Below are 12,433 nucleotides of genomic sequence, written 5' to 3'. Positions count from 1 at the left end.
CCCTTGAGGGATCCCCAGCTGTGCAATTCCGCCCCATTCCAGCAAACTGCCAAGGAGTTATGGCTCCCATCCCCTTTCCCCTGTTTTGGCCACTTCTCTGTGAAAAAGCGAAGTCGGGCAGTACAGCGCAGCCTCCACTGATCACGCAATCCCCCTACTGTGAAGTATCACATTTACAGCCCTTCGTGATAACACTGACACTGCTCACTTTTCCATGACAACTGCAACACAAAGGAAGCTGAGATACCATCTGGCAGAGCGGGAGCACTGGAGAGGGAGGAAGAGCAAGGACGGGGAAAATAAACTGCTCACAGTAGCTTATTTGGCCAATCATGTAGAGGATAACAGTAGCTTATTTTCAGAGTAAGCTACTGCCAGTAGCTTATTAAGCCACCATGGCTTAAAGTGACATGTGAACCCAGCCTGTGTCTCATTTCAAACTGCAGTCAGGGGCTCATGTAATTTGTATAGAGAAGCATTAACTAAGAAAAATCCTTCCACATAGTAAACTAGACATCAGAGAGAAAGATTCCAACCTAGACTTGTCCTAGACATACTAGTTTTCTATGCTTGGGGATTTACAGTTTTTTTGTTGTTGTTGTTTCAAGGAGCATTCAACCAATGAGTGCCTGCTGAGAGTGAGATAGCTCTGACACAGATTTACCAGCTTGGTTCCGTTTGGTACATGTCACCACTGTGAATATTTAAACCGCAGTAGGCAATCGCGTGGCTTAGTATGATGTGTGAACTCGGGTGGGGTGGCTTGTTGCTCTGGGTAACAATCCACCCACCCAGAACCCATGGGCTGTAGTAGGGTTCGGGAGGGGGGGGGGTGTTTGATAATCACAGCAACAAGCTACTCTGCCTGGATTTGCATGTCACGATATGCCACAACGGCTGCCAGCTTGAATATTTACAAGTTCATGTAGCTTTGAATCTTTTATGTAAGGGGACATTGCTCCTTTATCTTTTTTGTGATTTAACAATCCCAAAGGTATGTCTGGCCCCTGGGTGCCTAACTTTGTTACAAAAGTATAAATAAACAAGCGATAACTATCAGATGTAGTGTAATAATGAGGGAAGAAGTGTGTCATTTGCTAGAGGAGTGGCAGATTAATGCTTCTGAAAAATACATTACAGGGGGGTGCCAGTGAAGGGCTTTTGTGTGGCATACAATGCTCATCCCGGTGTTTCTCAGACTGTGGTTTGGGACCCATCAGTGGGTCACAGCTGATGTTCAGGTGTGTCTCGGTGCTGCAAACTGCCCAGTGCCACGGCTGCAACACGCGCACTACACAGGCAGGTGTGGCAGTGGGAGATAGCTAGAAAGCAAGCTAATATTTTATTATTAACAATAATAATAAATTTAATGGGAATAAATGGGATAAGAGAGGGAAGCTGTTGCAGGAGGGAGCGAATGTAAATGCAGCAGGAGGGAGGGATGAAAGAAACTGGCTGCTGGGGATAGGGTACAAGTTAAATGTGAAAGGAGAAGGGAAGAAGAAATGACAGGAAATGGGTAAGGAGATTTTGAGAGGCATGTGAAGGTAGGAGAAAAATAATATAATATAGTTTTCTCTACTTAGAAAACCCATCTTTGGGGGTTGGTGGGCACACTCATAACTTGCTCATTCATAAAATGGCTGCCATTGGGGGCATGGCCAGTCACAAAATGGTCATTTCCCAGAAGGCTGAGACTGATAATTAACTAGCCTAAGAATCCAAGTACAAGAGAGAGATCCAAAATAAAAAAAACCTCTTTTGAACCCAAATAAAGATTTTGAACCCAAATAAAGGCCAGCACTTTGTTTTGCAGCATGGCAATCTCCCAGTTAAAAAACAATTTAAAATAATCTTAAGAAATAAAATTAAAACCAGGAGAGGCAGGGAGCCTAGTGGGTGCCAACAGAAGTGTCCATGAGCACACCCAGGCTTAGAGCATCTGGATCAGCAAATTCTTCCTGAAATGAGGAGGCTGAATAATACCTCCATGACCAATGTCTGTATTTAACTTGAGGAACGCTGAACTATGGAATTCCCTGCAACAAGGTGGCAATGGTGGTAAATTCTAGGTGTGGCAAGAATTTAGCAATTTTCAAGGAGGGATTAGATATCAGCAATTGCCAGCTGGTTAGGCCAAAGTCCACTTTGATCTGTTGGCATTTTATGATTGGTTCTGGCCTACAACATCATTTTGTGACTGGTGGGCCTCCGTCATTTTCAGCTCCCTCAAGTGGGCCCTGGGATAGAAAGTTAGAGAACCCCTGGTTTGTCCAAAAGTGTGCATAAACACACACACACAAAACAGTACATGTGTGTTGTACATGTGAGCTACTACAATTGTAGCCATGTACACTATGCACAAGCAAAAGAAAGAAATTGGCCCCACCAACTCCAAATCTCACCAACCGTCACTATAAATAAAAATAATAAAATAAAATAAAAATAATAAAAGCAGGGAGAAGGAAGGGATGGAAGCCTTTCCCTGATCTCCTCTCCTGCTCCAGGCATGCCACTATATACTAGTGTGCTAGGGGAAAAATAGTTTTCCCAACCATTTTCCCAAAAACAGAAACCACCCCCGAGCACCTTCCCTCCTTGCACTCTAGCTCCAACTACTTTTCTTTATTGCCAGCTCCAATATACGTTACTCGCTGCTTTATATGGGAACAAGTCAGACACATGAAAAGAAATGCATGTCTACCACTAATCTGGCCCTGAGTCGCAGGTGATAAAAGGTAAGCTCTCCCTTTAATAGCGAACTCATATTGGGTGGGGTTGCACAGCACTTTAAGCCATGGTGGCTTATAAACTATGCACAGTAGCTTATTTTTTTAAAGACCACTATGCCCCATCCACACGATCGGGCAAATAAGCTACTGTGCCTAGCTTATTTCCCCCCCTTGCTCCTCCCTCCCCCTCAGCCCTCCAGCCTGCATTGCAGGGGACCTGGTGGCAGACCCGCCTTGTCTGCCACCAAGTCCCCCTTCCCAGCGCCAATCGCAATGGTGATTAGGGTCAGGTTCCCCTTTTTAAAATTTCCCCAAGCTCCTTTTTGTGCACAACAGGACTGGGGAAATTTTAAAAATCTGAAAATTGGTGGTGGGTCCCTGAAATCCACCCCCACCCCCAAGGACTGTGGGGGCAACACCGTCCTTGGTGGGAGGGTTGGATTTCACTTCCCCAACCCCGGTTTTCCACACAGGGCATCTTTAAATCCCTAATGCAAGTCAATGGAAGTGATCTCCATAGGTTCACAAGACGATTCAAGACGATTCAAAGCATCCTGTCCATGAGAAGACAAAGCTCTTTTTTATGGCAAGGAGAGGGATGCTGGGGTGGGGAGTAGTGGGCCATGTGCAGGGGGCAAGGCCCCCCCTGGAACGAATGGGAAATTGTAAGGAAGTGGGTGATTTTAAAGGGGGTGGGGGAAAAGGGTTACAGTTAACCACTTCCCTATGTGTTTCCATGCATGCTGGGTGGGGGTGAAATTTTCAAGAGGAGCACTTTGAAAATCTAATGGAAGTAAATGGAGTTTGTTGCTCATAAACTTCCATTACATTTTCAAAGTGCTCCTTGTGAGAATCGGGGTGGAGGGCCAAAAAAGGGGGGCCTTTTAAAATTCCTGAACCCCCCCTTATGTGCAAAAGAGGGCTGTAGACAATATAAAAAAGCCGAAAATCAAAGGGAGGTGTGAGGCGGGGGGGGCAAGGGGGTGCCCAAGGGGATTGCGGATCATGCTGGGAAGTGGATTTTTAGGAGGGGGGTGCTTGCCTTCCACCCTGCTCCTAAACAAAACAAAGCAAACACATTTTCTCCATGTGTGCAAATGGGAAACCCCATTTGTGGACATGGGAAAAATTATGGGGAAGTGCAGGCAAGGTTCCCAGTCCAGTTCTGCGCCTAAATGGGACCAGGAACATAAAAAAAGGACCTAACCCCAATCGCAAGTGGAGCCAGGAAGGAGGCATCGGCAGCTACTTGCGCACAACCATGAATGGTGATCGTGGCCCTGCTGGGCAAGAGCAGCTGGGGTTTCTGCCGCTCTTGCCAAGCAGTTCATTGCCCAATGCTCTTTACCCATGCTGGAGCTCCAGACAACATGATAAGCCACAGTGGCTAAAATAAACCTCACTGCAGAGCGTGGCTTATCAGGGTGGCTTATTTTGGCTAAATAAACCACTGTGGTTGGGGAAAACCGCATGCAGACGACATGATAAACCACCATGGTTAATTCTGAAAATAAACTATCGTGGCTTAATGTGTCCTGCAAACCCAGTAACTGAGTGCCAACCGGAATGGAGCCAAAATGGGGCCAGTGGGGAAAAAAAGAGGAAGATATTAATTAGCATGCTCAGATAAAACCCAAAATATGCAGAAGTGCGAAACATTTTTTTTCACCCCAAAAGACTGCAAACCCCCACCCCCAAAAACAGCCCAATGAAAACTGAGCATGCTCAGTGGCCTCGAGGAACCACAAAGTGTCAGTTGGGAGAAAAATACTCAGGCACTGGGGAGAGAATTGGGCTGCTTGAGCTTCTTACTGCTTGTAGTTACAGCTTATAGGAGCGTGGTGTGGCTGGAGGCTGACTGGAACCCTGGAACTCCTACTAGGAGGTGAGGATACACAGCAACATTTTTTTTACAGGTCCCACTTGTACTATACTTAAACTCAAACACCAATAAACACCAACAAAACAGTCTAAAACACCAATAAAACAGTCTAAAACACCAATAAAACAGAATGGAATGTTCTTAGTTTACCTGATCTCCAATGCACGGCACTATACGTTGCTGTACAGAGTTTTGTTTGCACACAACACAGGAACTGGATATAATGTGAAAGGCAGATGGAGTGTCTTCTGCTGGTGTTTCTGTAGTTGTTGCTTTACTCCTTTATGCAGTATGTGTGGTGGGAAGAATGTTCTGAATTTGACTGAAGCAGGGGCAGGATGGTTGGGAGTGGCGGGGGGACTAAATCCTTCCCATGTGAGCCATGTAATGCAGGGGTTTTATAGCGGAGAGGCCGTATAGCTTAGTGAAAGAGCACACGTTCCACATGCAGACACCCCTAGCATGTGTGCCTGGCATCTCCAACTGGAAGTATCAGGCAGCAGGTGACATGAGACCCTGAAGACTGCCAGTCGAACGATATTGGACTAGATGCACCGTTTGATCCGGAACAAGGCAGCTTCCTTTGTTCTGGCTTCAGGTTTGAGGGGGCCCTAGGGAATGTTCCTAGATGAGCCCCCCAATGCCAGTGTAGGGTTCCCCGCCCCGGCCTTACCAACCAACAGGGCAAAGAGCAGCAGCTGTGCAGGCAGCAGTGGCGTGGGCTGGGCAGCAGAAGCGCTGACACGTGTCTGCAGGGAGCATGTGAGGAGACTGCAGCAAGGGAGCGAGCTGCCATTCTCAGTGCCCCCGATGACATGACATCGGGGTCACTGCAGACTGACTAAAAAGGCAGCTCACTCTCTCACTGTAGCTGCCTGACACACCCCTCAGGCTGCCAATGTTGCTGCCCCCAGCAACCACTTGGTGCACCTTTCAGTGCCAGAGAGCAAGGATTAAAAATCCCTAGTGGCCAGCTGGACACTGTTCACAGGCAGGCATTAGCCGTGGTGGGCCTTGCTGGGCCTCCACTAAAAACTGCCCACCTCAAGTTGTTTTTCTCCCCACAGGGGGAAAACAGATAGGGACCCAGTGTCTTTCCCAACCACAGGTGGGAAATCAACTTGGGCAATTTTGATCAGAAAAGCAGCCAATGGGGGCAACATTCAGCACCCCTGCTCCCGTGTAACTGTACAAATCTAATTGTCTAAGGAACAGCAATGGTAAGGGAAAAGGCAAACATTGAAAAGGAAAATGTTTTTGAATGGTGGGCACTGCTGAAAGAGTGAGGAAGATGTATACATATATGGGTTAATCATAGACTAGTAGGGTTGGAAGGGGCCTACAAGGCCATCGAGTCCAAGCCCCTGCTCAATGCAGGAATCCAAGTCACGGCATCCCTGACAGATGGCTGTCCAGCCTTGTCTTGAATATCTCCAGCATGGGAGATAATCATTTCATTGATTAAAAAGTCACAATTTTGAAAACAACTTCCAAAACTGTTTTGGACATTGGGCTACCAATCCTGTGACAGACACACAGCAGTGTACACAAATTGAGGGTGGTCATGCTTCTGGGGGAAAGCTTGCTGGGCCTGTGCCGTTCTTTGCCAATACACATATAAATGAATAAAGTCTTCCATTCATAATACTTCCATGTTTTCCCACCACGCATATCAGGGTGATCCAAAATAAGCTTTGGACCACCCCAAAATCATATACCGCATGACTGGTAACCACTTGCCTTTGGGATGCCTTAGCATCATGTCTGGCAGCCCAATTTTTGATTTTACACAAAATATTGTTAAGCATTCTGCCCTCATTAAAATAACTGCCAATACACATAATTAGCACACATCCACCATTTTGAAATGCTTATTTGAAGGCATTAATCATGCTTAATTATTCTTCTTCTGAATTTGGATATGCTAATCAGTTTTCCTTTCTGAGTTGAAAACACTTTCAAATGCTTCTGTTGTAATTTCTTTGTCCTGATTGAACCAAATTTGTCCTGGATCACTGGATGTTCTAGGCTTCCTTTTGAAGCCTTACTAACAATGTATCTTACCAAAAACCAGTTTTACACACACACACAAACACCCCCCCCCCCCATACCATGGCAGGGCAGAAAAATGCACACGTATACTGTGGGCAACAACAGCTCCATGCCTCTGCAAAGCTAGCATCTATACACAGCCATAGTTATACAATGGTTTGTTCTTGAGTGCAATAGTTTTCTTACACAAATAGACAGCACCAGGGGAGAGGGAGGAGTCTGGATTGGGACTCTGGCATGGGTGTTAGGGAGCTTTAATCCTGCTCTGCCACAACTGCTATTGGGGGAGGGGGGATAAGCTCCCATCATTAGAGAAAGCAGAGCAATGGAAAGTTATTGCAGAACAGAGCCACAAAACCAGTGTAGCTCCAGGGGGTAGGATGAGGCAGTAGGGTAAGGTTATCAATGGCAGCAGACATGATGACTATATGTTAACTGCAAGACCCGCATGACACCGAAGACCAGCTGCTGGGGAGCAACAAGGGGAGAGGGCTACTGCCCTCATGTCCTAATTATGGGCTTCCTTGAGGCATCTCAGGGGGAGAGGGTTCCATGTGGAGGGTGCTTAGTGCTAGCAATCGAAAGGCATTGTGCAGGGCCATGGCTCAGTGGTACATATTTTGCATGCAGAAGGTCCCAGATTCGATTCCCAGCATCTCCACATAGGGCTGGGAAAAATCCTGCCTGCAACCCTGGAGAGCCATTGCTGCCAGGCATTGTCAACAATTTTGGCTAGATGGACAAAGAGTCTGTCTCAGTATAAGGCAGCTTCCTATGTTCCTAACTATGCCATCTTTTTCTCCTTAACAGATTATCTCCAGTAAGAAAAGAGATGGAATAAGTGGTGGGAAAATACAGGAGGGTTTCTAGTGAAAGACGATGCCATGTGGACTTCCTGTAAAATTCTGTGAATAGTGGCATGATAAAGCCTTTCCTGGAAGCACCCCTGCTTTGTTGTTGTTCAGTCGTTCAGTCGTGTCCGACTCTTCGTGACCCCATGGACCATATGTGGAAAATAGGCTACTGGACTAGATGGACCTCTGGTCTGATCCAGCAGAGCAATTCTTTTGTCCTCATGTATTTGGTGGAAGGGAAAGATGTCTGTACACCCATGTTTCAGAAGAGGGGGTGGGGAGGTGGGACCATCTGCGCAAACTTCCATTCTAAATTGTTGCCAAGTTTGATGTGGGGGTGGGTTCCTTCAGGATCTACTTGGCTTATTTGTTGTATTTTATTAGCTTTATATCTTGTTTTTCAACTATCTGGCTCTCAAAGTGGCTTATCGCAACATATGAATATATAATTTTAATTGTCTATTTATTGTTATGATCACCGAAATCCCCCCTCCAGTTCCCAATATCTCAGCACTCCCCTTTCGTTATGGTCCTGCTGTAGCCCATCCTTCCCCAACATTTTAACTCCTCCTCCCCCACCATTTCGTTTCTGAGTCCAGAAAACCCACCGATTTCCCTCTCCAAAGCACTATTCCCAGAGGTACTTGCACGTCGCCCATCAGCGCTCCCTCCGGCAACTTCACTCTCGGACAACTGCCTCCAGGCTGGTGTCCTCGTCGCCGCCCCCCGGCCTCCCCCCCCCCGGCTGCTGAGTTCTTTTAATGTCCCAGCAAGAGCCAAGGCGGAGGTTGGCAGGAGCTTGGGGCGTCTTCCGCTGATGCGGTTTATGGTCTGGAATGGCAGTTGCCTGGATGAGGTTATGGGCTACCTGAGCCGACAGGCGCCTTGAAGAAGCGATCTTAACGGCTTCACAGACTGCATAAACCTTCAGCGGGCTGCTCATCACGAGCGAGAGATCCAGACTCTTGCTGTGCGAGAAAGCGCGCCCATCCCGTACGGGCACGATGTTTAAAAGGCTGGCTTCGTTTAAGGGATGACGTTCCCCGGGCAAGTCCACCACGACTGCACCCCATCCACGCGTACTCGGGAGCGAGTCCCCTTGAACGCGAATAAACGCATGTACTCCCGAGCGCCCGTGTGCAGGGTACAGCGCACATCTCCAACTTGCGCTCGCCGCCGAGGCAAAAAAGCAAGCCAGGCCCCCGCGCCGTTCTTCGCCAGCGCGGAAGCGGCCCTCCCGTCCCGGCTAGCGAACGCGGCGAGCCCCCCGCCCCGCCCCCGCCACTCACCCGAGTAACTTCTGGCGGCGCACAGAATCAGGCCGAAGCTCCGGAGCGCGAGGAAGGCGAGCGCGCCCATGTCGCTCAGGGCTCGACCAGCCTGCGGCGGAGCGGCCCCTTCTCGACGCGCCCCGGCCGAGGAGCGCGCGCGTTCTGCGCGCGGCAGATGTTCCACAGGTCCGTCCCGTGCCGGCGGCGGGGGCGGGAGGAAGCGGCCGTCAGCGGGGCGTCGAGGCGCGCCCCGCCTGCCGGCGTCGGCCGGGCTCCGCGCGAGGCCGGTCCTCCCCGCGGGGCAGGAGGGGCTTCTCCGCCCCCCGCGCGCTTCCCGGGGCCTCGCGCGCCGCCTTCGAACTGCAGGGCGGACTGCGGCGCGCTCCTCCTCCTCGGAGAAGCGGGGCGGCTTCCCTCGCCCCCTGCGCCGGAGGCTTCGCCGAAGCCTCTTATACTTGGGAAAGAAATGGCAATTCCCCCCCCGGGCTATTTCGCTTGGCCCCTCTCGGGTCTGAACGGCCAGAGAAAGGAGCAGCAAAGCGGCGCGGCGGTCTCAGGCGGCGCGGGGGCGGCGGCGGGGGCAGCTGCGCCCCGGCCGCCCCCCGGCCGTCCCCGCCTCGGGAGACAGAGCCGTGCGTGCGACGTGGCCCGCCCCGAGCCTGCGAAGCTGCCCTGCCGCCCTCAGGCGCGGTGACGGACGGCGCCCCGTTGCCGGCGCTGGAGACTGGACCGCCGCTCCTGCCCGCTTTTGTGCGGCGGACCGCCGGGGTGGCCCTGCGCCTCGCCTCAGGCCGCGGAATGCCTTGGGCGGGCCTGCCAGCGCCGGCGGAGCGGGACTGGGGGATTCAGGTCTGAACTCAGCCAGGCCCGGGGCCTCCAGGAAGGCCCTGGATCATCGTAGCAGCCCACCTGCGAAACGGGAACGCGCGTGAATCGTGGCAAACTTCACGGGGCCGTTTTGCGTCGCGTGAGGTGGTGACAGAGCCTTTTTGTCCCAATCCAGAAAACTGTCTGCGTGTGGAAACGGTTCACCTTTGGCCCGCATATATGCCGTTGCTGGATGTTGAGAAGCCTTCCGCACCGGGTGGGTGAGGAGAGAACTCGCTGCGAGCGCGCCGGAAAGGCCCTCACACCCAAGGCTTGTCCCGCGGGACGGTCCACGTGGCGGCCTGCACGGAGCCAGGCGCTTATTCTCTGCAGCAGCGCAAAGGTGGCTGCAGCTTCTGTGGTTCTATGGATCAGGGCATTTGGCTATCTATCTGTTTATTATTTTTATTTATTACATTTATATCCTGCCTTTTTTCCTCCTTAAGGAACCCAAGGCGGCATAAACAATCCTCCTCCTCCTCCATTTTATCCTCACAACAACAACCCTGTGAGGTGGGTTGGACTGAGAGTCTGTGACTGGCCCAAGGTCACCCAGTGAGCTTCCATGGCCAAGTGGGGACTAGAACCCGGATCTCCCGACTCCCAGTCCAACACTCTAGCTGCTACACCACACTGGCTCTCTACACCACACTGGCTATTAAAAGATGTTCTCTCTATATATAATGTGGGGGCTTTGGGAGACCTGGGTTTTAGTCCCCACTTGGCATGAAGCTCACTGGGTGACTTTGGGTCAGTCACTGACTCTAAGCCTAACCTACCTCACAGGGTTATTGTGAGGATAAAATGGAGAGGAGAATCATGTAAGCCGCCTTGTGTTCTTTGAAGGAAAAACAGCAAGATATAAATGTAATAATTAAGAAAGAAAGAAAGAAATCCCAGAGTAGGGCTATGCAGATGAAGGAAGGGGCCCTGTTTGCCATGATTCCTGTTGACCATTATGAGCAGAGCCAGCCTTCCCATTAGGCAGAGTGAAGCCTCTGCTCAGATGGTGGATCGGGGCCAGGGCCCCTGCCTGCTGCTGCTCTCCCATCCCAACTGTTGCTGTCTGCCGCCCTCCCATCCCAACACCACAGTACTTGTTTGGTGCTAGTGCTGCTCTGGATCTTTTGCTGTTCCCACCCATGGCCAGGATCAAGGGTAGGCATGCTTGGGCACTTGCCAAGGGCCTGTCCCCCAGCGGGGCCCCACTGACAAGAGTCCCTTGAGTTGTTCCTCCTCTTCACCTTTGCAACCTGCTTGTTTGCCTGCCTCTTGCTCTGGCCCAGACAATGGTGGCGGTGAGAAGGAGGGGCAGTAGATGCCATGGCCTCCTTGCTCCCTGGCTCTCTGCCTGTCAAGCAAGCAAGTGGGAGCAATGATAAGAAAGAGGATGATGCACAAGAGCAGCAGGTGGCAATGATGGTGAGAAGGAAGACTCACTTGGGGGGGGGGCATGGAGGGTGCCTTGCCCAAAGGCCCTCAAAAACCTAACTGGATAGAACACTTGGTAGCACACAGTGACTACTTGGCATGAACTTTGAAGATAAAGTCCATCACAACTTGGGAGACTACAATTAATGCATTCCCATCAGTAGAGGTATCCAGAGTAATGACTAGTCTAGTTTAATTGGATGATTTTTAGTTGTTGAGGATGCAAATAAGGTGTTAGGACAAGTCTGGTCGAACACCTGTATGCTTGACTTTGCCCTTCATAGTTTGTTACATCTAATAGGGAGGGGATGTCTGGGTGGGTTGAGGAGTTTGTCAACTCCATCTTGGCAGCTGGAGTGATGCCGGGCGCTTTAAAGGAGGTGGTAATTAGGTCACTTCTCTGAAAGCCCAACCTGGACTTGGAAGATCATAGAATCATAGAATAGTGGGGTTGGAAGGGGCTTACAAGACCGTCGAGTCCAGCCCCCTGCTCAATGCAGGAATCCAAGTCAGAGCATCCCTGACAGATGGCTGTCCAGCCTCGTCTTGAACGCCTCCAGTGTGGGAGAGCCCACTACCTCCCTAGGGAATTGGTTCCATTGTCATATTGCTCTAACAGTCAAGAGGTTTTTCCTGATGTTCAGCCGGAATCTGGCTTCCTGTAACCTGAGCCCATTATTCCGTGTCCTGCACTCTGGGATGATCGAGAAGAGATCCTGGCCTTCCTCTGTGTGACAGCCTTTCAAGTACTTGAAGAGTGCTATCATATCTCCACTCAGATGTTAAGGATGTCCCCTTCCTGTTGCCAACATCCCCTTTCTGGGCAAGTCGCTTGTATGGCTGGTTGCAGGTGAAGGTCTTTTTATTCTCCCAGGCTTTTTAGACTTTGGAGGGAGCAATCCTATGGCCACTAGACACTGCCTACAGGGCCATAGGATATGCTGTTTTCTGGGAACTGACCTCGGAGCACAGGCTCTGAAGTTGGTTCCTGGAAATCCAACCTCCGCCCTCATCCGCTCTGCCTCAGAGGCAGCATGGAGAAGCCCCATCCTCCGCATTCGGAAGAGGAGCACGGAGTGACTGAAAAGGGGCAGGGCTGGGGGGCGTTCCGGGGCGGGGAGAGCGGAGCTGCACATACGACACATCCAGTGTGTTTTACGGCAGCTGCCTCTCCCTCCCAAAAATGGCTGTCTCGCAAAAAAGAGCAAGGCAGGAGAGGCGTGGAGGGAACGATCTCCCCCCACCCCTCCGTGCCTCTCCTGCCTTGCTTAGGATAGTCGGTTGCCTCCGAGTTTGGAGGCGGCCGCCTATCTACTTAGGATTGCGCCCTTAGTCTTTTAAGGC

The 12,433-nt window shown here is 50.7% G+C and overlaps 1 protein-coding gene across 1 annotated transcript in view; it reads right to left on the bottom strand.

Annotated features, from left to right (window-relative positions):
- The window catches only part of ITGB3 (integrin subunit beta 3), a 75,208-nt gene extending 65,793 nt beyond the window's left edge, over positions 1 to 9,415 (bottom strand). The window contains exon 1 of the mRNA XM_084804374.1: positions 8,810 to 9,415. Within this exon, the coding sequence (XP_084660500.1) occupies positions 8,810 to 8,879 (70 nt within the window). The 5' untranslated portion in view covers positions 8,880 to 9,415. The remainder of the gene's footprint in view (positions 1 to 8,809) is intronic.
- Between the last annotated feature and the right edge of the window lie 3,018 nt (positions 9,416 to 12,433).

The sequence above is a fragment of the Heloderma suspectum genome, chromosome 6, assembly GCF_057233095.1.
Source record: "Heloderma suspectum isolate Gila_16-S chromosome 6, 16-S_ref, whole genome shotgun sequence".
NCBI lineage: Eukaryota > Metazoa > Chordata > Lepidosauria > Squamata > Helodermatidae > Heloderma > Heloderma suspectum.
Note: the sequence above shows the minus strand (reverse complement) of the source record. Positions and strands in the feature narration are given on the sequence as shown.